At 43.5% G+C, this 27,280-nt stretch overlaps 1 protein-coding gene across 1 annotated transcript in view; it reads left to right on the top strand.

Annotated features, from left to right (window-relative positions):
* The window catches only part of LOC311244965 (creatine kinase U-type, mitochondrial-like), a 37,469-nt gene extending 10,971 nt beyond the window's left edge, over positions 1 to 26,498 (top strand). The window contains exons 3-10 of the mRNA XM_084334679.1: positions 249 to 447; positions 1,861 to 1,956; positions 3,631 to 3,852; positions 8,323 to 8,408; positions 12,924 to 13,047; positions 19,666 to 19,800; positions 20,694 to 20,819; positions 25,413 to 26,498. Coding sequence (XP_084190805.1) covers positions 249 to 447; positions 1,861 to 1,956; positions 3,631 to 3,852; positions 8,323 to 8,408; positions 12,924 to 13,047; positions 19,666 to 19,800; positions 20,694 to 20,819; positions 25,413 to 25,526 — 1,102 coding nt within the window. The 3' untranslated portion in view covers positions 25,527 to 26,498. The remainder of the gene's footprint in view (positions 1 to 248; positions 448 to 1,860; positions 1,957 to 3,630; positions 3,853 to 8,322; positions 8,409 to 12,923; positions 13,048 to 19,665; positions 19,801 to 20,693; positions 20,820 to 25,412) is intronic.
* The last annotated feature ends 782 nt before the right edge of the window (positions 26,499 to 27,280 follow it).

Raw genomic sequence — 27,280 nt, 5'->3', positions numbered from 1 at the left:
TGATATGCGAGTTCTTTTGGCTACTACCACCCTTGGCACAGGGCCACAGGACTGTCATGTCCACTATCTTGGCTCCTTTCAACTTTATTGACAAATGAGATAAAAGAGTCCATAATATTGAATTCCACTGAAACAAATACAAATTGTATCACTATCCCGAAAGGCATAGTATTGCCCTGAAAAGAAACAGGCACTAATTCCTTCTGTAACCTTCAACAATGTCTAAAATTGCGCTTGTATTCGAACAGCGCGGACTACCCTGACCTACGCAAGCACAACAACTGCATGGCCAGCCACCTGACTCCAGCTATCTATGCCAAGCTGTGCGACAAGGTCACGCCGAATGGGTACACGCTGGACCAGGCCATCCAGACGGGGGTGGACAACCCAGGACACCCCTTCATCAAGACCGTGGGCATGGTGGCAGGGGACGAGGAGACATACGAGGTCAGACACTTGTGAGGGGAGTTGGGGTGGTGAGGTGGGAGCGGTGCAATGTGGTACCAGACCTCTTCAGTCAGAGATCATTACACTTAAAGGGATATTTCACTCTAGTAGAACTTGTCACGTTTCATCAGTCTTACCTCTATGTAAAGTAATCTACTAAGTAAGCTAGCGACCACTGCTGTGCCTGTCGTCTTCTGTCAACACCACCATTCCTCCCAGGTGTCAGGCTCCTCATTCACTTCCTTTCATTTTGGGGACCTAGTTTAACTTAAATATCATACTTCTGAAGTATAAACAAACTACTGCTGTGCACATTTCAATGAAACAGACAATTCTGAGTCAAAGGTATGTGTTTGTTTTGGCATTTGATGTGTGTTTACAGATTTATTACCTTTGAAAAATAAAAGCAATTTGTTGTAGGTTTGAGTGTGCTGTGTATCTTTGCCTTGCAAAGAATGGTCCTCATTCTCGAACGGACATACGTGAAAGTTACCAAGGAATTCCTTCGTAACTCGATTTACGTACTTATTCGGCATTCTCGAACGGCTTCGTATTGTAAATTTGTTGTAGGATTTACGTAGGATTTACGAACTCGAAAAGGCAGTCGTAAGTCGGACAGACCGGTGTGTTTCAACAGCTTTCTCTGGGACAAGTAATTGGGGATTGCCGATACTACAGACATCCGTGGAATTAAATAATTATAATGATAATAAATATGACAATTACATTTTGCATTTATAGTCCTGACTCAATGAGGCATCGTGAGCATTACACACACACACACACACACTGCAAACTAAATAAATAAGAACTAAACCGATTGCCGCGGATATAGCTACTGTATAGTGGAATATACTGTATTAATATGCCATATACTGTCTTCTTCTCTATGATATTATTTATGGTTGGTTTGATTCCTATTGCTAGAACTAAATAAATGCGTGGAGAAACGGCTTAGTGAGGCCGTTTTGCACACGCCTCCTTTGCCTTATAAGGAGCTGGTGGGGCGTGTCTGTAAGCAAATTCAGGTGTACAAGAACGCGCTTTGCAGTTTAAGAATGTTAAGAAAGTTCTTCATTCATGGAAACCCAGCTGCACAGATTTTGGCCACTTATGGAGACCGTTTCACACGTTCAGGAATCCGGAGGAGGACTTTTGTAAATTTTGTAAAATTCTGTGAAAAGTTGACAGTTGATCAAACTACACATAAGTGAGAAATAGTGCCTTTATTAATCATTTGAAAATGACAAAATTGCGAACATTAGTCAAAGTAACGTGAGCTGCACACGCTTTTAGTGGAAAGAAACTATAATCTTTACAACCATTATAGGGTTCCAGAAGCTTTGCAAAAACACAAACAAACATACAGTATAATGCACAAAACATGAACATAATGTTGTTGTGTGGTTTCAGGTATTTGCTGACCTGTTGGACCCTGTCATCAAGGAGAGACACAACGGCTACGACCCTCACACCATGAAACACCCCACTGACCTGGACGCCAGCAAGGTAGTGAGACTGAACCGCAACCACCCAAATTAATAATCACAATATGTTATTTCCATGGCCTAGGAAAGTTCAACCAATATTTGTGAACATGAGCTATTCTCTCCCAAAGCCAGACACCAGAGAAGTAAGACTCAGACTTGTGACATCATCAGGTATGAAGTCTGGAGCTGCTGCACTGACGATGAATGGGAGACTGATATTGTGGACCCACAGAATGTTTGTTTGACTTTTTACCCAAAATTTGCTTTATTCTACAGTAGCATTATCACTTCTGAAACAGGAAATGTACCCATATACTCAGAACATCCTCCAGGGTGCTCGCAATGTCATCTATCTATCATCTTTCCAAATGCATTGTCTATGGAACTGCATCAGATTTGATATCTGATGATTGACATCACAATTATTTTTGCTACTCTAGTAAAGGTATTGCTATTTCTTCATCTACATAATTTCATGGTGCTTTAATTAAAACAACACAAGGATTCAATGTCCCCGATGACATCACTGGTGGTCATATTCAAATTATTTAATCTCAATAACTGTCAAATAAAATCAATGTGTGTCAAATACGTTTTTAGATGTGTGTGCAACATAAATCAGCATTGTTAATGAAATAACCTGTGATGGGTTGTGCTTTTTATACCAGCAGTCATTTTGTAGTAATTTGAGAAAGAGCTAACATTTTCTTTGGTGAAATATATTGTTTGGAGTGAGACTAAATGCTAAATGACACACCTGGTGACCTGAACACCACAGCCTTCCTGGAGACAGGAAGTGTTGTGTAGAGACAGAGGAACGGGTGATAATTTAATATGATGAATAATTTAACGTTTTTCAGTGGGATCATATTGTGATGAAATCGAGACACAATTATCTCTAAATTGATAATAACAAGCACATATTAACTCGAATTTCTCACAAAACATTTCAGAAATATCTGAGGGAATCTCAATTGAAAATTGCAGTTTTTCACACCTTTACATTACTATACAGTTCAATGAGATCAACATCAACTGGATTACATAACCCATGATTTCACATACGTGAGCAGATATCATGATATATATTGATATTGAGAGAAAAAGTCCTTCCATATCACAAAAGATTGATTTCTTCCATATCAACCAGCTTGGTATCATGTTTGTGATTTGTGAATAGAGGCACAGAACATTTGCACAGAACATTTGTGTAGTTCTCATTCTTCCAACATGGCTGCCTGTAACATTGGTAACCACTTTTAAAATAAATTGCCTCATTTCAGTGCAGTGGTAAATAAAACATTGGAAAAGCGTGATATTACTGTTCCACTGTGACTTGTTCATATGAACCATAATAAAACACCAATTTGGTAATTTTATTTTTATATATTTCTCATATATCAACACATAGCAACCGTTGTTTCGCACACACATTCTATTTCTATTTCCTTTTTTCATTTGTTTGTATCTTTTTTTTTTGCCATGTTTTTACTGTGTTTTATTATAGTGACATTTATATGTACAGCACTTTGGTGCGACTACAATTGTTTTAAATGTGCTTACTCACATAGCAACCATTGTGTTTCTTCCAACATGGAGGAAAATGGGCATTCTGAACACTCCGTGAAAGGCCTCTATTCTCAGATGATCACAGATTCACGTCCAGCTAATCCCCTCCTCCTGTGTTGCTCAGATCACGTCTGGCCAGTTCGACGAGCGCTACGTGCTGTCATCCCGGGTGAGGACGGGCCGCAGCATCCGGGGGTTGAGCCTCCCCCCGGCCTGTACCCGCGCCGAGCGCAGGGAGGTGGAGAGGGTAGTGGTGGACGCCCTGGCCGGTCTAAAGGGAGACCTGGCCGGTAAATACTACAGCCTCACTATAATGACGGACCAGGAACAGCAGCAGCTCATTGATGTGAGTGGGGGCCCATATACTGTAATCAACTTTAACCCTTTCACTAACACACTACAGAAGGTTAACCCTTTCACTACCACACTACAGACGGTTAACCGTCTGTAGTGTGGTAGTGAAAGGGTTAACCTTCTGTTGTGTGGTAGTGAAAGGGTTAACCTGCTGTCGTGCTGCAGTGAAAGGGTTAACCTTCTGTATTATCACAGTGAAAGGGTTAACCCTTTGGTAAGCTTTGACTGACTTTACAATATTAACAATATACAGACCGCCAGATCAAACTGGCTTTTATGATACTCTGGATGTGTGCTTAGCTGGAGCTGAGGATGCGGAAAAAATTCTTATTGGGGATTGGAACACGGATATGCAACAAAAAAATGCACCCGTCTTCAAATCCTTCAATAGGTTTTGTGATCTGCACGGCCTCAGCCAACTAATCACCCAACCCACAAGGATATGTGAATCAACTCAGACTACCATTGACCTCATACTGACCTCTGACAAGTCCAAGATCTCCAGTAAAGGGGTTATAGCATGCGGGTTAAGTGATCATTACATGATATTCTGTACCCGCAAAAAGCTAAAACTAAAGGCTGGCTGTCACAAAACAGTCACATCTAGAGACCTCAAAACCTACTCTAGCGAGGCCTTTAACCTTGAACTGGAGAATCTGGACTGGTCAGATGAACTCAATGGTACACTGGTTGAAGAAACTTGGCTTGGCTTCAAAACCAAATTTTCATCAATACTAAACAAAATGGCCCCCCTAAGAACCACAGGGTAAAAAATCGCGCTGAGCCATGGATGCACACTGAAATACTGACCGCTATGAAAGCCAGAGACAAAAAATGCTCTGAGTTTCGTAAAAGTCAGTCAAAGCTTACCAAAAGCACGAGCAGTGAACTCCAAGACCACGTGACTGAACTCAAACTAGAAAGAAACAGACTAAGAAATGACGTAAACTCCATGATCAAAACTGCTAAAAAAAATTTCATCAATGACAAAACCGAGGAAAACAAAAATAAACCACGTGAACTTTGGAAATTACTCAACAATCAACTAGGCTGCAGTAAAAAACTCAAAACCAGGTTCTCAAACATAAACATAAAGACGGACAACACGCTCATCACAGACAAGCTGGATGTAGCCAATTACTTAAACACTTTCTTCACAAACATAGCCACAACACTGGTAAACAAACTACCCTCCCACTCAGGGCAGTATGGGGTAGAACACATAGTAGCATACTACATGAACCTAGGCGTCCACAAAGACGACTTCAAACTGGAAATAGTAACTACAGATGAGGTACTCAAAAAACTGAGCGCCCTCCAACCAAACAAGGCCACTGGCCATGACAACATCCCCTCCAAATTCCTCAGAGACTCAGCAGCAGCCATCACCCCAGTCATCACACACATAATAAACCTCTCCATAAAACAGGGACACGTCCCCAAGGACTTCAAAATTGCGAGAGTAACACCCCTGCACAAAAAGGGCAGCAAATTAGACCCGGGTAACTACCGCCCTGTTTCTATCCTTACATCCATCTCGAAAGTCATGGAAAAAATAGTATACGAACAGATCGAAAAGTACCTCGCGGAAAAAAATCTAATCTACGAATTCCAATCTGGCTTCAGAACATCCCACTCCACTGACACATGCCTTCTCTACTTGAACGACCACATCAAACAAGAGGTGGACGCGGGCAAATACTGCGGCATGGTCATGCTGGACCTACAAAAGGCCTTCGACACTGTCAATCACACCATTCTGATTGACAAGCTAAAAGCAATTGGTTTTGATAGTTTATCAGTGAGCTGGATACAATCCTACCTGGAGGGGAGGGAACAGATGGTGGAAGTAAACGGTACCCTATCCCCCCCCCTCACAGTGAGCTGTGGTGTTCCACAAGGAAGCATACTAGGACCGCTACTATTCCTAATTTATGCAAATGACATGTCGTCAGCTTGTGACTGCAACTTGTTCCTGTTTGCGGACGACTCAGCCCTGCTGGTCTCTGACAAGAACAAGTTACAGGTTGAAAAAGCCCTCAGCTCGGAACTAGGCAAAATCTGCATATGGCTCGCCGACAACAAACTATCATTACACATGGGCAAAACAGAGTCCATTCTCTTCGGTTCAAATAACAAACTCAGCAAGACCGACGGCTTCTCGGTTACAGTGGGTGACAATATTATCACAAGGAAAGATGAAATTACCTACCTGGGTTCCATCCTAGAGGCTAATCTTTCCTGTGACAAAATGGCATCCAATGTAATAAAAAAAGTCAACCAACGAACGCGATTCTTGTACCGGATCTCCTCTCTGGTAAACAAGAATACCCTGAAGACTCTAGCAGGAGCACTCATTCAAGGGTACTACGACTATGCTTGCACCTCATGGTACCAAAGCACCTCAAAGGCACTAAAAAACAAATTACAAACATCTCAAAACAAGCTAGTCAGACTACTACTTGACCTGACTCCTAGAACCCACCTCACCCCTGCCCACTTTGACAACCTAGGATGGCTTAGAGTAGACGACAGAGTACAGCAACTTGCAATGGGCCTGGTCTACAAGATACACTACGCGACCAAGGTACCCATGTACATGTCAAAATACTTCCCAAAGGTCAGTGAATACCACGATCACAACACCAGAGGGAGCTCCAAAAATCATGTAAAACCCAGATTCGGCTCAAACAAGGGACTAAACACGTTTCGCAATTATGCCACATCAATGTGGAACGCCCTACCTAAAGCTGTAAAGGAATGTGAATCACTACCCACCTTCAAAAACACTCTCAAAAAACACCTACGTGAGACTGCAATTCGAAACTGGCCCCTACAAATGTCCTAACCCAGTTGTACAGTAAATGACCAAGTAAGGCTTTGTCAATATTCCAATGTACAGTGTAAAATGTGTGTGTGTCCCCTTCCCAACCCCCCCCCCCCCCCCCCCCCCCACCTCCAATGTACAGCCCTCACCCAACCCACCCAACCCCACCCCACCCAACCAACCTCCTCCAATGTACAGCTTCTATGCCAAATGTATATACACTCCTTTTCTGGACACTTTTGTATCACAAACAGTACTGTATTTGCAAATCTGATATGTCATAAATGTATAGATGTAGCAGTACTGTCTATCTGTATGTCATGTATGTCATATATGTTATGATGAATTGAAAATGGGGGACCCTGATGTAAACAAGACGAAGGTCTTTCTCTGGTCTGCATCCCCTTAACAATTGTATGTATTGAGCTGTACTGTACTGTACCCATTCTGCAATCTGTTAATAAACTTTTCAATCAATCAATCAATCAGTGTGGTAGTGAAAGGGTTAATAATAATAATAATAATACACTTTATTAGTATAGGACCTTTCATACAAGAATTGCAGCCCAAAGTGCTTCACGGCAGTAAAATAGACAGATAGATAGGGGGGGTCCAACCCTCGTTGTCAAAAAATTACCCTTAAATAATGATTATGGTTACAGAAAATGACCCTTAAATAATGATTATGGGTACAGAAAATTACCCTTATATAGAGATTATGGGTACAGAAAATTACCCTTATATAGAGATTATGGGTACAGAAAATTACCCTTATATAGATGTAACGGAGGTACCGCAGTATATCCACAGTCACGGGTACAAGTAGTGACGTGGCTGTGGATGGTAAGCGGTACTGCAAGTAAACTCACTCCCCAGAGGCATCCAGACCCGGAAGCAAGCAGTGAATTCACTTCTTGCTTAGTGGTCTGTGATGCCGTCCGCGACGCTGGCGTCCGGGGTTCAACTCCCACTCAGGGCGATCCCTTAACAGGGGTCGAATCGACTTTAAACACAACGCAGACAAGATCACACCGGCTACATAGAGATTATGGGTACAGAAAATTACCTTTTATATAGAGATTATGGGTACAGAAAATTACCCTTATATAGAGATTATGGGTACAGAGAATTACCTTTTATATAGAGATTATGGGTACAGAAAATTACCCTTAAATAGGGATTATGGGTACAGAGAATGACCCTTAAATAAGGATTATGGGTACAGAAAATGACCCTTAAATAAGGATTATGGGTACAGAAAATGCTAATAAACAAAGCAAACAATATAATATAGAAATATAGAAGCAATTTATTGTGATGGAACAATGTGTCGTAATCCTTCCCGTATTGTCGTTGACATTAATATCTCACCCATTTGACATGTATTATGTGTCCTCAAAGGAAGAAATAGAAGAGTTAAAGATACTTACACAGGAAGCCCGAATTTGGGTGAACATGTGTACGTTGCACATTTGATCCACTTCCAATAAAATAACGATTGATCAGATCGATAACAACTGTCACAGCGTACAATACGTCTCGTAGCGCCCCCCTTTGACTCTCAACGCAGGTATTACCAGACGTTTACTGTTCTATGTAGGCTACACACACCTAACCTCTGTGTTGTTACTGCAGGACCACTTCCTGTTCGACAAGCCCAAGTCTCCACTCCTGACCTGTGCAGGCATGGCCCGTGACTGGCCAGATGCCCGTGGTATTTGGTAAGCAGCAGCAACATTTACTATATTTTCCATTGGTGATGTGTCGTTGTTTTGCAGCCAGTTAGTATTTCACCCATTCTGCATTACTGTCCTACTGCCGAAACCCAGTTAACCCCCACATAACTTCATACAGAGCTGTCTTTCTTTCTCAGCCATCTAGCGAGAGAGGTGGTACAGAGGTGGACAATTTGATTTACCCCATTATACTGAACCGTGGTGGAGGTGCATTAGCACTGAGGACAATGGCCTCTGAGCACTGAGTTTCAGCACAAAGCCATAAATAGGCTGCTGCAACCTGTAGACTGGCCAGGATCAATCAGCACCCCTCCCTCTGGGCATACTCCATGCCAGTCTTTCCTTAATAATTCATTCTCTCTCTCTCTCTCTCTCTCTCTCTCTCTCTCTCTCTCTCTCTCTCTCTCTCCCACCCCCTCCCCTCTCTCTCTCTCTCTCTCTCTCTCTCTCTCTCTGTATAGTCAGGGCCAGACCTAGCACATTTGGCACCCTAGGCAAGCTTCACCAATATTGGTTGCAGATATTTTTTTGCTGGGCATTTTTTGGGCAACCGCCTATGTCGCCTGTAGGAAGCTCCGCCCCTGCATATAGTTCTATGTTCGCTGTCTAGTTCTTTGCAGTCTCCTTGTATGTAATTATCCCAGGTGTGTCTCATTTGTCATTTGTCTTCTGCTCAGTTCTTTGTCATGGTGCATGGCTCTTGTTGTGGTTCGAGGCTTGCCCACTTCCCCCCTGCTCTGCCTCGGACATTAAACTACCTGCTCCTCTCTCTGCCTCTCCTGTCAGGCCATGGATTGCCCCTTTCACACACACGCACGCACGCACACACACACACACACACACACACACACACACACACACACCCAAGTTTCTCAAGTTTCTTTAATAGTTGTCATACAGAAGTACAGAATACTTTCATACAAAATGCTTCTTACTGTTACGCTCCAGAGACTGTGCTAGACAAGATAGTATCAAATAACATAGTATAGCATGTAAATTAGAAGTAGAAAATGAGGTCACAGTGTTCAGTATAGACATATGTACAATGTTCGATGCAGAATAGACGTAACTGAGTTACCATATAATATACAATACTATGCAGTGTACTAATGTACAATACTATATAGTGCAAAGCAGAAATGGGATGAGGTACAATTTAGGTACAATTTACAGTAAGGTGTACGAGTTGTAGTGCAATCCTTCATCAATAAATATAAAGTGTGGGGAGTGGGTGCTACAGTGTGTTTGTTTAAAGTGAGTGTGTGCTATAAAGTGTGTGGAGTGGGTGCTACAGTGTGTTTGTTTAAAGTGAGTGTGTGCGTGTGGATGTGTGTGCTATGTGCGTTTGATGGTTGTTGTTGTGTAGTGTTCATTGTTCGTTTAGCAGCCTGATGGCCTGGGGATAGAAGCTTCTTCTGAGTCTTTCTGTGCTCGCCTTGAGACTCTTTAATGATTCTCTTAGCCTTGCCCCTGCACCGCTTGTTGTAAATGTTCTGGAGGGTGGGGAGCCCCCCTCCAATTGTGCGTTCGGCTCATCTCCTTTGTTTTGCTGATGTTCAGGGAGAGGCTGTTTTCCTGGCACCATCCCGCCAGGACCTTGACCTCTTCCAGGTAGGCCCTCTCGTCGTTGGCAGAGATCAGGCCCACCACCACTGTGTCGTCAGCAAATTTGATGATTGTGTTGCTACTCCGCTGAGCCACACAGTCGTGTGTGTACAGGGAGTAGAGGAGGGGACTCAGAACACAGCCCTGGGGGGCCCCTATGTTGAGGGTGATGGATGAGGAGGTGCAGTTGCCTGCTCTCACCACCTGGGGTCTGCCCGTCAGGAAGTCCAAGACCCACTGGCAGAGGTCATAGTTCAAGCCCAGGTCCCTGAGCTTGGCTATGAGTATGGAGGGGACTATGGTATTGAATGCCGAGCTGTAGTCGATGAATAGCATTCTCACATAGTTCCCCTTCCTCTTGTCCAGGTGTGATGCTGCTGTGTGCAGCACATGGGCTATGGCGTCCTCCGTGGACCTGTTGGGGTGGTATGCAAATTGCAGGGGGTCCATGTTGATGGGGAGGGAGGAGCAGATGTAGCCCTTTACTAGCTTCTCAAAGCACTTCATGGCTATGGAGGTGAGAGCTACAGGGCGGTAGTCGTTGAGGCAAGCAGGCTTGGATTTTTTGGGTACAGGGATAATAGTGGACTTCTTCAGGCAGGTGGGGATGACAGCCTGTTCTAAGGACAGGTTAAATATGTCAGTGAATACCGGGGCCAGTTGGTCGGCACAGACTTTTAGGACGCGGCCGGGGATGCCGTCCGGTCCTGCTGCCTTCCTGATATTCACTTTTTTAAAGGTCCGCCTCACCTCATGCTCTGTTACCCTGAACACTGAGTCTCCATCAGCAGCAGACCCCCCCCCCCCCCCCCCCCCATTGCCGTGGCTTGTGGGCTGGTGTTGTTATTACCAGCATCAAACCTCGCATAGAAGGTATTGAGGTCATTTGCTAAGGAGATGTCACTGTTCAGTTTGAGGGAGGTGCCTTTGTAGTCTGTCATCGTTTTGAGCCCCTGCCACATAGCTCTGGAGTCAGCCTGTTCAAACTGGAGTTCAATTTTATCCCTGTAGCGCCGTTTGGCCTCTGTCACTGTCCTCCTTACGTTGTATCGCGCCACCTTGTGGTCATTCATGTTGCCTGCCACTAGGCCGTCGTTGTATGCTTTGGTGCGCGCTTTCAGAGCTTCACGGACGGATTTGTCTACCCAGGGTTTTTGATTTGGGTAAACTCTAATTGTGGTAGTGGGGATTGTTTCTTCCACCAAAGTACGAACATAGTCCAGCACTGTCTCCGTGTAGACATTAATGTTATCTGTGTCGCGGAACACGCTCCAGTCTGTGCACTCAAACGCAGCCTGGAGCATCCCCCCCGACTCCACATCCCATTTCTGCACCTCTCGCGAGACTACAGGAGTGCTCTTGATTCTTTGTTTGTACTTTGGTGAAAGGAAAATGGCCGCGTGATCAGACTTACCAAAGCCACTAGCAGAATGAGCCTTGTAGCCACCCTTGAATTGCGTGTAACAGTGATCTAGGATGTTACCGCCTCTGGTGTTACAAGTCACATGCTGATAGAAGTCAGGCAAAACCTTTCTCAGATTGGCGCTATTGAAATCACCCACTACTACAATGGCGGCGTTAACGTTCGCTGCTTGGATTCTATTTACCTCATCGTGGAGTCTGGAGAGCGCGACACTATTGCTGGCTTGCGGTGGAATATACACTCCGACCATACACACCTTCCTCTATCTACATCTTGCTCTCCTCTCTTTATTTTTTCTTCCTGTTCTTTCCTTTCCAAAAGTCTCCCCTTATCACCCCCCCAATCCTCCCCCTCTTCTTCTCTAAAATCAAAATCCAATCCATTATTCCATCCACCAGTCTGGTCCTAGCCCAGTCTGGACCTATCCATTACCTAATTATACCTCTAAGAGTTTTAGGAAGGTCAGTAAAAATAGCTCACAATGCCACTGCAGTACCTAAGAGGAAGGAGCTGTGTGTCGTATAACGTTAGAGCTACCATCACCTGATCTGAACCTGCACTACACTATAGCTGCAGGATAGTAGCAACCTAGAGTCTAGAACTACCATCACCTGATCTGAACCTGCACTACACTAGCTGCAGGATAGTAGTAACCTAGAGCCCAATTGTAACAAATAATTACAGCCTTATTGTAGACCTAATCAGATTTCCTTTTGCTTTTATGGAGCCTATGTGCCATCTGACCAAGGCTAACTCTGGCATATTTACAGCAATTCATTCATGTGCATTGTCTCTGTTAAAAAAAGAGATTACTAGATTATCTTTACATGTAATCCATTAATCCCCCAAGCAGCCTTGCCTACTGATGTATTTACAGTAATGTTTAACCCTTTCACTACCACACTACCAAATGGTTAACCCTTTCACTGCGACAATACAGAATGTTAACCCTTACACTACAGAAGGTTAACCATCTGTAGTATGGTAGTGAAATGGTTAACCTTCTGTAGTGTGGTAGTGCAAGGGTTAAAAATCAATATCATATTGCAGCAGCACTGTGCAGACCTCTTTAACAAACAGAATTATGATTGACCCCAAGGCACAAACAAGCATCTCTCTGACTGACCCTGGTGGATAATGGAGGGTCCTACTTGACTTATCCCACATGTCTAGCTCATGAATGTGATTGTTTTCTTGTATTCCTTGTTGTTTTTCCATGGTTTATTTCTAGCTAGTGCTCATTCTGAGACTATTTTGATAGCCTGTCAACTGTCACCATACACTTCTGGATAAAAGCATCTGATAAACACCTCAAATGTACTGTACATGTGCTAGAATGCTGTCAGAAAATACCATTTTGCAATATTTAGCGATTGCATTTTAAAAGCTGCTGGTAAATGAAAAGACAAGGCTTAGATCCTATTTCCACGTTCCAGCTTATATCTTCTTCTCCTCTCTCTCCCCCTGTTAAGGCACAACAATGAGAAGACCTTCCTGGTCTGGATCAATGAAGAGGACCACACCAGGGTCATCTCCATGGAGAAGGGAGGCAACATGAAGAGAGTCTTCGACAGGTTCTGCAGAGGCCTCAAGGAGGTAAGGGGAGGGTGCCAGGGCTGTACAGTCAAGACCAAGTCCAAGACCTGGTCCAGTCCTGTCCTATTCAAAACCAAGACCAGAGTAGGCAGCATACCAAAGATCAAAAGATACTAAAGATGGCGGGGGGGGGGGGGCTGGGTGGCGTAGCAGAGATCGCGCTCGTCACCAATGCAAGAGACTCCGGTATCGAATCCCAGTCTCAGCATTGCCTCCGGCTTGGGCCGGCCCTCATACTGGCTCATTTGGCAGAGTCAGCGGGTGGAAGTCGATGGGTGGGGATTGGACGTTGTGGACAGCGACCCCTACAGGTCGGTTGGGAGATGCCTGCCCAGCAGAGACAGGAAGTGGCTAGGGTAGTGTGAGCCTCCCATGCGTTACACCTCGCCAATGAGAGTCCGCGCTGGCAGGCGAAAAGATGTGACAGGCTGCCTCCCCGTGTGCCGGAGAGAACACGTGATGCAAGGCTTCTATCCTCTCTACAACCGACCAGTGGGGGGCATAGTCGAGCAACGTTCAAGACAGGGGAGGGGAGAATTGGATACACGAAATTGGGATGGGAGAAAAAAATAGAAAAATAAGGAGAAAAAGTGGATAAAAAAAAATATATATATACTAAAGATAATGAAAGATATTCATTCCACTGGTGGACACAGGCAATAATTGTATTTCAGAACAGGTAGAGAAAAATATACATGTGTTTGAAAACGGACGATTAGATTGGACGAAGAATAAAGTTGAGTCAGCATCCAGTATTGTCCGAACCCGGGACAAGTCCAAGACCTGGTCCGAGCCCGGGGCAAGTCCAAGTCAAAACAGACTCAAGTCAAGTCCAAAATAACAGAAAAGTGGACCAAGTTTGGACCTAAGGACTACAGCCCAGCTACAACCTCATCTAACCAGCTACAACCTCATCTAACCAGCTACAACCTCATCTAACCAGCTACAACCTCATCTAACCAGCTACAACCTCATCTAACCAGCTACAACCACATCTTATCAGCTACAACCACATCTAACCAGCTACAACCTCATCTAACCAGCTACAACCTCATCTAACCAGCTACAACCTCATCTAACCAGCTACAACCACATCTAACCAGCTACAACCTCATCTAACCAGCTACAACCTCATCTAACCAGCTACAACCTCATCTAACCAGCTACAACCACATCTAACCAGCTACAACCTCATCTAACCAGCTACAACCACATCTAACCAGCTACAACCTCATCTAACCAGCTACAACCTCATCTAACCAGCTACAACCACATTATTATCAGTTACAACCACATCTAACCAGCTACAACCTCATCTAACCAGCTACAACCACATCTTACCAGCAACAATCACATCTTACCAGCTACAACCACATCTTACACATCACATCTTACTTTTACCAGCAACAATCACATCTTACCAGCTGCAACCACATCTTACCAGCGTTTGGCTCATAACATGTGCTAATTATAAGCCCTATTATACATTATTTATTAGTTTATTGTGCAAATGAATCATACATGTAGAAAAAAGGCCCCCATTCATGCTGCAAACTGCCTCACCATCTGCATCTGGTCTATATCCTTTTGTATGGGATTTGAGAAGCTGGATATAAATACAAGCATTCAATGTGTGTGTATGAGAGCACATTTGAGCATGAATCTAATAAATGCACCAGTGAATAAACATACATTATGCTTGTGCATGTAGTACATACTGTATTTACACAAGTGGTACATACTACATACTGTACTGTATTTACACAAATAATACCTACTGTACTGTATATACACAAGCAGTACATACTGTACTGTATTTCCACAAGTAGTACCTACTGTATACAATATACACAAGTAGTGCCAACTATATTGTATATATACACAAGTAGTACATACTGTATTTCCACAAGTAGTGTATACTGTATACACAAGTAGTACATACTGTATTTCCACAAGTAGTGTATACTGTATACACAAGTAGTACATATTGCATATACACAAGTAGTTCATACTTTATATGTTACGGTAAATGTGGAAAAACTGTTATGCACATTTCCTGGGATATACGTATGTAAGAGATAAGATGATCCTTTATTGATCCCCTTGGGGAAATGCGGCATGGGGGGGGGGGGGGGGGTACAGGGTGGGGGATGCATAGCTTCACAGTCCCATACAGTCCAGTATCTATATACACTATAGATACACTTAAAGTATAGATACAAATACAATATAGTAATATAAAAAGTACAAACACAAGATAATCCAGTGATATGAGTCTCTAGTGCAAAGAAACAAGATAGTCAGTACAGTGATGTGAGTCTCTCTAGTTCTCATGTCCCGAGTTGAGACAGTGATAGTTCTGGCAGCAGAACCGGCCTCCCGAGCCCTTTGTTGTAGAGCCTGATGGCTGCCGGTATAAAGGCCCGGCCCAGGCGGTTTGTGGTGTGTACACATCAGATTGATAAATGATCTTTGAAGCCAATAACCTGTTAACAAGACATACAGTGAACATTTGTTGGTTTAAATCCTAATCCGATCCAATTTTCCACATCTTTTTATGTATGTTTGCTTATGAACCTAACCCTTACCTTAAAGCAACAATGTGAGACACACATTCAGCCTTCTTGCGATACCAGAGGTAGAAACCTTGAAACGAACGAGACGTGATAGTTTATTCGTGCAAAGAACACAGGGCATTGTTTTGCAACAATGGAAGACAAATATGCAGCCACCTCGACCACCAAGAAACCAAGAATTCACTCTGCAAAAAGTCTGCATGTAAAAATATAAAAGCACATGGAGGCAATTTTCAAATGTATTGAAAATTTACATATCTCAGGAAATTTGCAAAAATCACAGTTTCCCCATATTTAACATAACATCATCATCAACCTTTATTTATTCTCGAAATTACAATTGAGGTCAGTCGAGACTTTACAGACATTTCAATGCACACATTTTTACAATATAACAATAATAAATATTAATAGCTATCTACATAGCACCACAGCAATTAGTATAAAAATTTAAAAATAAAATAAAAATGAACATGGGCATAAAATCAGCACACAATTTTTTTTTATGTAGACATGCAGATTTAAGAATAGGCATAAAATAAGTACAATAGTATAATGTCGCTCGAAGGCATGTGAACCCCCCCGGAACAGTCAGACCCCCAAACACCTCACACCAGGGCTCGAAATTCAAAAAAAATCTTGGTAGCACTGGTGCTCCCAACTTCAAAAAGTTGGGAGCACCAGCTAAAATTTAGGAGCACCCACCAAAATGTATGGAGCACCAACAATATATATGTAATACATTTTTTATTGATAAAAAAACGACAATATAACAGTACTGTAATGCAGTAAAACAGTGAAAGTAGCCTTAAACTATAGTATAGTGTAGACCTAGTAGTGTAGCCTATAGTGTAGACTAGGCATGTGCCGGTATGACATTTTGAGGGTACGATAACCTTGGTAAAAAATACCACGGTTTCACGGTATTTGGTACATAAAAAAATCCCCCATTGAACAAAACTTATTACAGTGCACAATAAGCTTTTCTGTAAGTGTTATTTATGAATGTGTGAAGACTGTCTGTATTACACACAGAGGGAACTGTCTGACCACTTTCAAACTAAGTACACAATATAAAATACTTCCAAATAAACTTTCATGATTATGTAGGCTACATGTCAAAAGGGCATTTTGCTAATGTAATCTACTTGCAAAGATGTATGTTATATAGCCTAGTACTATTCTTACTGGATTAAACTTTGGATTCATCTTTTGTCGTGGCTCAACATAATTCACACACAGAACTATGTGTTGGGGATAAGGGTTCCACACGGACCATATTGTTTGTTCAACAGAGTGTTGACGTTGAGTTGATGTTAGCTGCTAGCTGGCTCCCCGAATCCACAACAGCCAGGCAGCCAACCGTAAAAAATACAGTCTCAGCCAATCACATCGATTTGTACAGTTAGTTAGCTCCACTCCATTGTAACCTCGTTCCCAGTTTTGTCTCCTCCGTGAGCACAACAGCTAGCTAACGTTAGCCACAGCTGCAAAAACTAACGCCAATGATGTTATGAGCTATCAGTAGCTAGCCAGCTAGATAACGTTAGACAACGCCTTGACGTTGGCCCAGACGACACCGGGACCCCCGGGACCTCCGGGACCCCCCACGCAAGGAACCCCAAAACCAGCCAGCGAACCGAGGGAGCACAACGCTGAAGACCAACCAAAAATCCACCAAAGCACACGCAAGAGACCAATACCAAACTCCGGGGAAGGCCCAGGAAAGGTCCAGTCGAAGCCACAGGCACCATAGGCTCCAACTAAACCCCCCCCAGACCTCCCCCAGAGTTGAACACCAGCCCCCCGCATGCACCCCGAAGGACCCCGGCCAGCCCCCCCCCCCCCCCCCCCCCCATAGAATCCGAAAGCAAAAACATAGAATCCACTGATCCCCCCGCAATGGCAAGGCCACCAGGACCAGAGGCAACAAAGCAGCCCACAGAAACGACACCCCCACTACTACACACAAACAATCCAAGTACACTCAAACTACCCGCGTCCCCCTCCAGCCACGACACTCCCCACCGGAAACTGTGTCCCAAATGACGACAACAAAGACCAATGTGCGAAACACCTGAAAGACTATATACTGCCTAAACTAATATAAGTACGGTAGGCTAAGAAAAACAGTTAGACTGTCGCAGGCAGGCCTGCAAGTAAACCTCTAAACTTCCCCTGCGTTATAGGTAGTTTCATCTTCAGTGAGAGCTGAAGAGAGTTCCATGTAGTAGGGGCACTATAATGAAAGGCTGATTTTCCAAGTTGGGTCTGTACATGGGGGACCTCCAGTGTAAGCCAATCATTAGAGCGAGTCATATAGGGTCTAGTGTTCTGAACTAATAGTGATGTGAGATAAGGAGGTAATTTCCCGTTAATGGCCTTAAGGATAAATAAATACTAGTACTGGATTCGATAAAAAAAAATGTGTCTAATTAATTACAGGATTTGTAATTAATTAATCTAAATAATCGCATTTGAATCACATAATCATTTTAGGCCTGATATTCTATATTCTATAATCATATTTCAAATGGCTTGTGTCCGGATGGCAGAATTCAGTACTGTATCTACAAAACCTTCTGTTTAATCATCTTCCATTTATTCATTTGCTTAGATTTTTCAGGTCTGGTCAATTTTAGCATGGTGTTATTCACAGTCAAAGATAAAAAAAATGCATTGATATTCTCATTTGGTTCATTACAATTTACTCAAGCCTAGTAACAGACACAGTATTTCTGACACTGGGAATACATTCCCTGAGATCCATAGATGTCCCTAGAATCAGATACCAAGAACATGCAAATGGACCATATTAAAAAAAAAGTCTATAAACGTGTAGTCTACGTTCTTATGGAATGAATGAGATAAAAAAAATATTAAAAAAATGTAATAAAAAAGAATAAAAAATATTTTTTTATTAATTTAGATTTAATTTTCATAACGTGATAATTTGCTGTGTAATTATTATAATTAGGGAAGGGAGGGGATTGAAGGGTGTCTTTTTTATTTTTGTCATGTGCTATTGTCGGTATATGTATGTTTGTGTAAAAGAAAAAATTGCAATAAAAACAATGTTTAATTTTCTTTTTTATCTAATTAACGCAATAAACTGACAGCCCTAATAAACACCAATGTTGATTTCGCCTATCTGCCAGAGAAGACCAACCCATTTTCTCATATAAGATGCAGTGGTGTGTATCATATTTGTCACCAGTGATGAATCTAAGAGCAGAATGATAAACAGAATCTAGTGGTTTGAGAGACGAAGGGGCAGCATTTCTATAAATCACATCTCCATAATCCAAGACAAATAGAAAGACTGCTTCAATAACCCTCTTTCTACATATCATTTGGAAACTAGATCTATTCCTGTACAGGAAACCAATTTTTTGCCTCAATTTACTGGCAAGGTTGTTTATATGATATTTAAACAAAAATTTATCATCGAGCCAGATTCCAAGATATTTATATTCAGTTATCCTTTCTATATCAGACCCATTTCTAGTCGATATAAGTAAATTATTTTGATCTATATTTCTGGCCCGGGAGAACACCATGAATTTAGTTTTGCTTGCATTTAATACAAGTTTAAGGCCTATAAGCTTATCTTGCAGAGCATTAAATGCATGTTGTAAGTTGTCAGTAGCTAATTGTACAGAATCTGCGGTACAATAGATAATTGTGTCATCCGCATATAAATGCGCTTGACAGCCCTTCAAGGACAGAATAATATCATTAATATAAATAGTAAATAAAACAGGGCCTAGGATCGATCCTTGTGGAACACCTTTTGTAATGGGCAAAAATTCTGCCACCCGGGTGAGATTCATATGAAGACAACACCCTGCGCCCTCTGAACAGCGACCGTCCAAAAAGATTGTTTGTGAAAAAAGTGCACAACGGACAATCTTGGTTGAATCTGTGTATTCATGGCGCTATGCCCTGACCCCTGGACGACGGAGTGAGAACCAGTGTTTCTACTACAGTATGTTTACATCAACTCACTCACTGTTTCCCCCCTCCTCCCCGTCTCACTCAGGTGGAGCATCTGGTTCAGGAGAAAGGCTGGGAGTTCATGTGGAACGAGCAGATAGGCTACATCCTGACCTGTCCCTCCAACCTGGGCACAGGGCTCCGCGCTGGGGTCCACGTCAAGCTGCCCAACCTCAGCAAGGTCCAGACTCACTGAAAACACACATGCTGTGGACACAAACAGTTAGCACAGTGCCCCACCCATAAGGTGTTGCCTGTCAGTAAGCCCAGTTAATAGTGTCCCACCCATAAGGTGTTGCCTGTCAGTAAGCCCAGTTAATAGTGTCCCACCCATAAGGTGTTGCCTGTCAGTAAGCCCAGTTAATAGTGTCCCACCCATAAGGTGTTGCCTGTCAGTAAGCCCAGTTAATAGTGTCCCACCCATAAGGTGTTGCCTGTCAGTAAGCCCAGTTAATAGTGTCCCACCCATAAGGTGTTGCCTGTCAGTAAGCCCAGTTAATAGTGTCCCACCCATAAGGTGTTGCCTGTCAGTAAGCCCAGTTAATAGTGTCCCACCCATAAGGTGTTGCCTGTCAGTAAGCCCAGTTAATAGTGTCCCACCCATAAGGTGTTGCCTGTCAGTAAGCCCAGTTAATAGTGTCCCACCCATAAGGTGTTGCCTGTCAGTAAGCCCAGTTAATAGTGTCCCACCCATAAGGTGTTGCCTGTCAGTAAGCCCAGTTAATAGTGTCCCACCCATAAGGTGTTGCCTGTCAGTAAGCCCAGTTAGCAAAGTGTTCGACCCATAAGGTGTTGCCTGTCAGTAAGCCCAGTTAATAGTGTCCCACCCATAAGGTGTTGCCTGTCAGTAAGCCCAGTTAGCAAAGTGTTCAACCCATAAGGTGTTGCCTGTCAGTAAGCCCAGTTAGCAAAGTGTTCGACCCATAAGGTGTTGCCTGTCAGTAAGCCCAGTTAGCAAAGTGTTCGACCCATAAGGTGTTGCCTGTCAGTAAGCCCAGTTAGCAAAGTGTTCGACCCATAAGGTGTTTCCTGTCAGTAAGCCCAGTTAGCACAGTGTCCCACCCACCCACCCAGGACACCCGTTTGAGTAAGATCCTGGACAACCTGCGTCTGCAGAAGAGAGGGACAGGAGGGGTGGACACGGCGGCCGTGGGCAGCACCTTCGACATCTCCAACCTGGACCGCCTGGGAAAGTCTGAGGTAGGGCAGGACACGTTTACTTATATAGCACTAAAATAATAATAATAATAATTTGCAACCAAAGTGCTTTACAAAACCACAAAGTTAAGTCAGTGGGTCAAGAGGTAACGTGGTCATCTGGTAATGTGAAGGTTCCTGGTTCAATCCCCACTCCTCCCGGCAGCATGTTGAAGTGTCCTTGAGCAACTGAACCTAACCTAAGCTAAGTGTTCCGGGGAGGGCTAGTTGGCACCTTGTATGGTTGCCTCTGCCATTAGTGTGTGTGTGTGTGTGTGTGTGTGTGTGTGTGTGTGTGTGTGTGTGTGTGTGTGTGTGTGTGTGTGTGTGTGTGTGTGTGTGTGTGTGTGTGTGTGTGTGTGTGTGTGTGTGTGTGTGTGTGTGTGTGTGTGTGTGTGTGTGTGTGTGTGTGTGTGTGTGTGTGTGTGTGTGTGTGTGTGTGTGTGTGTGTGTGTGTGTGTGTGTGTGTGTGTGTGTGTGTGTGTGTGTGTGTGTGTGTGTGTGTGTGTGTGTGTGTGTGTGTGTGTGTGTGTGTGTGTGTGTGTGTGTGTGTGTGTGTGTGTGTGTGTGTGTGTGTGTGTGTGTGTGTGTGTGTGTGTGTGTGTGTGTGTGTGTGTGTGTGTGTGTGTGTGTGTGTGTGTGTGTGTGTGTGTGTGTGTGTGTGTGTGTGTGTGTGTGTGTGTGTGTGTGTGTGTGTGTGTGTGTGTGTGTGTGTGTGTGTGTGTGTGTGTGTGTGTGTGTGTGTGTGTGTGTGTGTGTGTGTGTGTGTGTGTGTGTGTGTGTGTGTGTGTGTGTGTGTGTGTGTGTGTGTGTGTGTGTGTGTGTGTGTGTGTGTGTGTGTGTGTGTGTGTGTGTGTGTGTGTGTGTGTGTGTGTGTGTGTGTGTGTGTGTGTGTGTGTGTGTGTGTGTGTGTGTGTGTGTGTGTGTGTGTGTGTGTGTGTGTGTGTGTGTGTGTGTGTGTGTGTGTGTGTGTGTGTGTGTGTGTGTGTGTGTGTGTGTGTGTGTGTGTGTGTGTGTGTGTGTGTGTGTGTGTGTGTGTGTGTGTGTGTGTGTGTGTGTGTGTGTGTGTGTGTGTGTGTGTGTGTGTGTGTGTGTGTGTGTGTGTGTGTGTGTGTGTGTGTGTGTGGTGTGTGTGTGTGTGTGTGTGTGTGTGTGTGTGTGTGTGTGTGTGTGTGTGTGTGTGTGTGTGTGTGTGTGTGTGTGTGTGTGTGTGTGTGTGTGTGTGTGTGTGTGTGTGTGCGCGCGCGCGCGCATGTGCGCATTATGAGGAGTAACATAGTAATTACAGTATGAGGAGTAAAGGAAAGGAACAAGAGATGCAATCTGCCAACTCAGAATCATTGGTGAAAAATCGATAGACCAACAGAAGAAGCTGTATATTTGCTTCATCGATTTCACGAAGGCCTTCGACAGAGTTGAACATACAACATTGATGAGAACAATGGAAGAATTCAAAATACCAGTTTCTGACCGAAGAATAATTGCCAACTTATACTGGAGGCAGAAGGCTAATGTTAGAATAGGAAAGGAGAAATCAAGAGACTTCCCGGTGGAGAAGGGTGTAAGACAAGGATGCATCTTGTCCCCTGTACTCTTTAATATGTACAGTGAATCACTGATGAAAAAAGGTCTGAGAGGAGGGAAAGGAGTAAAACTTGGCGAAGAGAACATCACCAATATAAGATACGCGGATGACACTGCTATAGTCTGTAACTGTCAAGAAGATCTACAGGACATGATGAATAAGCTGAATGTCGAATGCAAAAACTATGGAATGTCGCTAAACACAAAGAAAACTAAAGTAATGATCATTGAAAAAACACCAGGAACCGTTTGTAAAATACAGGTGGATGGAGAAAAACTTGAACAAGTGAAGGAGTACATGTACCTTGGAAGCTGGATCAGTGAAGGTGGAAGAGCTAACATGGACATTAAGAGAAGAACCGGAATTGCAAAGGGCGCATTCTGGAACCATAAAGAATTATTGAGAAGAAACATAAGTTGGAAAACGAAGACCAGGATTTTGGAAACGTATGTTATGTCAGTCTTTTCATACGGAGCAGAAGCATGGACGCTGAATGAAGAGGCAAAGAGGATGATAGACTCTTTTGAAATGTGGACACTGAGGAAGATGCTGAAGATAACATGGAAGGATAAGATCAAGAATGAGGAGGTACTGAGAAGAGCGGATATGCAAGGAGGACAGCTGCTGGAGAGGTTGAAAAAGAGAAAGATGGAGTTGTGCGGGCATGTTCTGAGAGGATCCAGCGGGGAGATGTTCAAGAAGGTGGTGATGGGGAAGGTGGATGGAAAGAGAGGAAGTGGAAGACCAAGAAGAGGCTGGGTAGACGACGTCTGTGATTGGAGTGGAGTGAGAGGCGGAGTCACAGAGTTGGAGAGAAGAAGTGGGGACAGAATGGGTTGGAGAGTGATAGGCAACCTTCGGAACGAAGAAGCCACCTAATGATGATGAGTAACATAGTAATTACAGTATGAGGAGTAACATAGTAATTACAGTATGATGAGTAACATAGTAATTACAGTATGAGGAGTAACATAGTAATTACAGTATGAGGAGTAACATAGTAATTACAGTATGAGGAGTGACATAGTAATTACAGTATGAGGAGTAACATAGTAATTACAGTATGAGGAGTAACATAGTAATTACAGTATGAGGAGTAACATAGTAATTACAGTATGAGGAGTAACACATAGTAATTATTACAGTATGAAGAGTAACAGTAATTACAGTATAAGGAGTAACATAGTAATTACAGTATGAGGAGTAACATAGTAATTACAGTATGAGGAGTAACATAGTAATTACAGTAGAAACAGGAAGAAAGACTGTCAGATTTTAAACATACACGGCACAATGGGGCGGCTACGTGGCGTAGTGGGCAAGGCGCTCGCCACGAAATCTGGAGACGCTGGGCTTGCCTGTTCGAGCCCAGCGCTCCACATTTGCTTTCAGTTTAGCTGGTCGTCCGTACTAATACACATTGGCCGTATTAGGGGGTGGGAAACTGATGGGTGGGGATCGGGCGTTGTGGACAGCGACTCCTACAGGTCGGTTGGTGCGCCTGCGCTGTAGAATCAGGAAGTGTCGGGGGCAGCGTGAGCCTCCCACGCGTTACTCCTCGCCACTGAGAGATTGAGCTGCGCAGGTGAAAAGATGCGACTGCTGTTACCTCAAGTACCGGAGGGGACTTGTGCTATGTATGACTTAGTCCACATTGCAGCCGGCTTGTGGGAGGCAAGAAACAGCGTTTGTGACAGGGGAGGGTTGAATTGGATGATACGAAATTGGGATGGGAGAAAATATAGAAAATGGGAGAAAAAGTGGATAAAAAAAAAAAACATACACGGCACAATGCAAGAGTGGTGCAAGTGTTGTGGGAATTGTGAAATACATCAGACTGCGTACACTGTTGCACTGTTGTTAGCTTAATGAAACCGTGCATATGAAAGATTTGAACCAAGGAAGTGAGCCAATGCTGAGTACTGAGAGCCTATAAGAGAAGACTTGGCCTGGTTGTGCTCAGAGACCTAGCCATGGAAATGTACTGAGAGGCTCGAAGAGAAGACTTGGCCTGGTTGTGCTCAGAGACCTAGCCATGGAAATGTACTGAGAGGCTCGAAGAGAAGACTTGGCCTGGTTGTGCTCAGAGACCTAGCCATGGAAATGTACTGAGAGGCTCGAAGAGAAGACTTGGCCTGGTTGTGCTCAGAGACCTAGCCGTGGAAATGTACTGAGAGGCTAGAAGAGGAGACTTGGTTATAACATCTGTCTGTGTTGTGTCCTCTGTTGTGTTCCTGCTCATGCTGTCATGCCTGTGGACATACAATGGAACAATTCTATTGTGTGTGTCTCCGTTGACAGTATACTCTTCAGTGGTCCTGGGAGGAGTTCACACAGTGCTGCTCAGCTACTACAGACTGTGTTTTGTATTGTTCCATCCTATATAAGCATGTGGTATAAATGGCCAGTGGTATTAAAGATGTCTTCTCCTGTTTTCAATGTCATTCTGTGCTCCTGGTCAATCCTACAGTGTAGCGCTAACATTAGCTACCAAACATTATAGCGAGTATTAGCTATGAACATTACGACTAACGCTAGGACATATTGTTAGCTAATAGCTAAGCGTGTAACTGTGTCGGTGTGAAGCAGGGGATTGCTAAGTAGAACATTTGTCTGCATCAGCTGGAAAAATACAATTGGATTGATTGCAAACTTGTCCAAATTGTCTGATACCGATTGCAATGGGCCAATGATTATTGACATTAACCTAGAAAGGAGCTAAAAAGAAACCTCAATGATGTTCAAGGGGTTGGTGGTAACAATCCCCTGATCTCCTTGTTCATTCATGTTCCTGGAGATTACTCTACTCACATCCAATGCTCATGCAATGTCTGAGGATGAGAGAGAGAGAGTGAGAGAGAGTGAGAGAGAGAGTGAGAGAGTGAGAGAGAGAGTGAGAGAGAGAGTGAGAGAGAGTGAGAGTGAGAGAGAGTGAGAGAGAGAGAGAGAGAGAGAGACTCAGCGACTCAGCTGATTGTCGATGTGTTTGTGTGTTCATCTGTGTCCCTCAGGTTCAGCTGGTTCAGGAGGTGATCGATGGAGTCAACTACCTGGTGGAGTGTGAGAAGAAGCTGGAGAAGGGGCAGGACATCAAGATTCCTCCAGCCCTCGGCCACTTCAAGTAGTCAGTCATCACCCAACCTACCTGCCCACCCACCCAAATGACCCTTACCCGTTACAGACAACCCTCCACCACCCAACCTACCCACCCGTTACACAGACATACACTGTACACCTCCCCCCAAACCCCCCCCCCACTGTGTCCATAGATAATATATACTGTATGTAATCGTCCGATTCATTCTCAATATCTATTAAACTACACTGAACATATGCCTGTATTACCTGGCCCACATACTATATTTACCTCTCTATGATATATTAGAGATATATTATACTATTATGCAGCTATCCGTCCAAATCCACTCAGAGAGCCATTAGAACACAGACTGTGGCCAAACTGGCCGTTGCGGGTGCCACCATTTTGAAGTTATCCCGCCTTGAACCTAAAGCTTGTGATTCCTAAGCTCCTAGTTCCAAGACAAGAGCATTCGATGAAACAGCAGGATGCTGTTGGAATGGAGCAAAGATGGCCGCCAGTTTGCCAAGCTCAAGTTCTGTACTATGGCTCCGCCCCCCTATGCACTTCTATTACAACAGCATTGCAGCACTGCTCCTCCAAGCACACTGAACCGGGCTGCATCCTACCTATTACTACCGCATACGTCCGTCCCCCATTCATGTATATTATAGGTTTGATGGCTATTCTCTGCTATGAAGATGACTATTACCCAGGTACTCGCGTAGTCCGTCCATTTCTGCTATAGTTTCCATTGTGGAATGTTTGTACAGCATTGAGTTGTAGTTAATTTCTTGACATTGTGAATGGATTTTTGAAAAGACTCAGGTTCCCAAAATGGGTTGATATGTTTGGTGACATTCTCATGAGAAAAGCGTTAAAACATTACGTTAAAGAACACATGTTGGGTTCTGTACTGTAGGCTACTGAAGCAATATCATTGAATGTCACTCTGTAACCTCGTTTTATTAAAGAAACCATCTATTTAACAGTATCCTCTCTCTCTCTCTCTCTCATTTATCATTAGACCACATTTGGGAAGAATACGTCTGTAATGGATTATACTGTATCATGTTGTTGTAGCTCAGGACAGGTTGCTAAAAATAAATTGAGAATTTGCTTTCTCTGTATTTTGCTATTTCTATAGGAGGTGTGTGGTAAATGAAAGGACAATGCTTAGAAATTACATTTATCATTAAATTTAGATTTCATAATCACACAATTGGGCAATTTACAAAGATAACTTCATATAGTAAATTGTAAACTGCCCCATATGCTTTTTAATAGGCCACTCATACTGCATATATGCCAGTAAAACATTAAATACATTTCTTTCATTTTCCTAATGGGTTGAAACTTTATCCTTTGTATCCGGGCGGATTCTGCCCCAATGTGAGGACTGGCCGCTTGGAGTGACTTACAGTGGTAACCGTGGCAACCAAACTCCAGGAGCGCGATAGCGATCAGTGTGGTTGGCTGGTGTCATGTGACAATATTTAGCCAGAGCCATAACAACAATACTCTGCTTATGCTGGCAAAGACTCTTAATACCACCGATCTGTATCGAAGCCTATCCAGGTCGTCTGGTATTGAATGATTGTGAAAGCTGAATTGCTGTGAATACGTTGCCATTGTACAGGGTTTTACATGCAGTCTGCACGCAAACCTGGGGTCAACGGAATACATGTGGAATTTTCAACGCATTCCGTTTTCTGGTCTGAGATTTACAGTAGAACGGCTGTCTGTTCGAGGCCAATACGCACGGTCAGATTCCAAAAAGTTATATCTATTTGGGGTCAT

Source organism: Notolepis coatsorum (assembly GCF_963971535.1).
Source record: "Notolepis coatsorum genome assembly, chromosome: 18".
Classification (NCBI taxonomy): domain Eukaryota; kingdom Metazoa; phylum Chordata; class Actinopteri; order Aulopiformes; family Paralepididae; genus Notolepis; species Notolepis coatsorum.
This window is presented reverse-complemented; position numbering and strand designations above follow the sequence as displayed.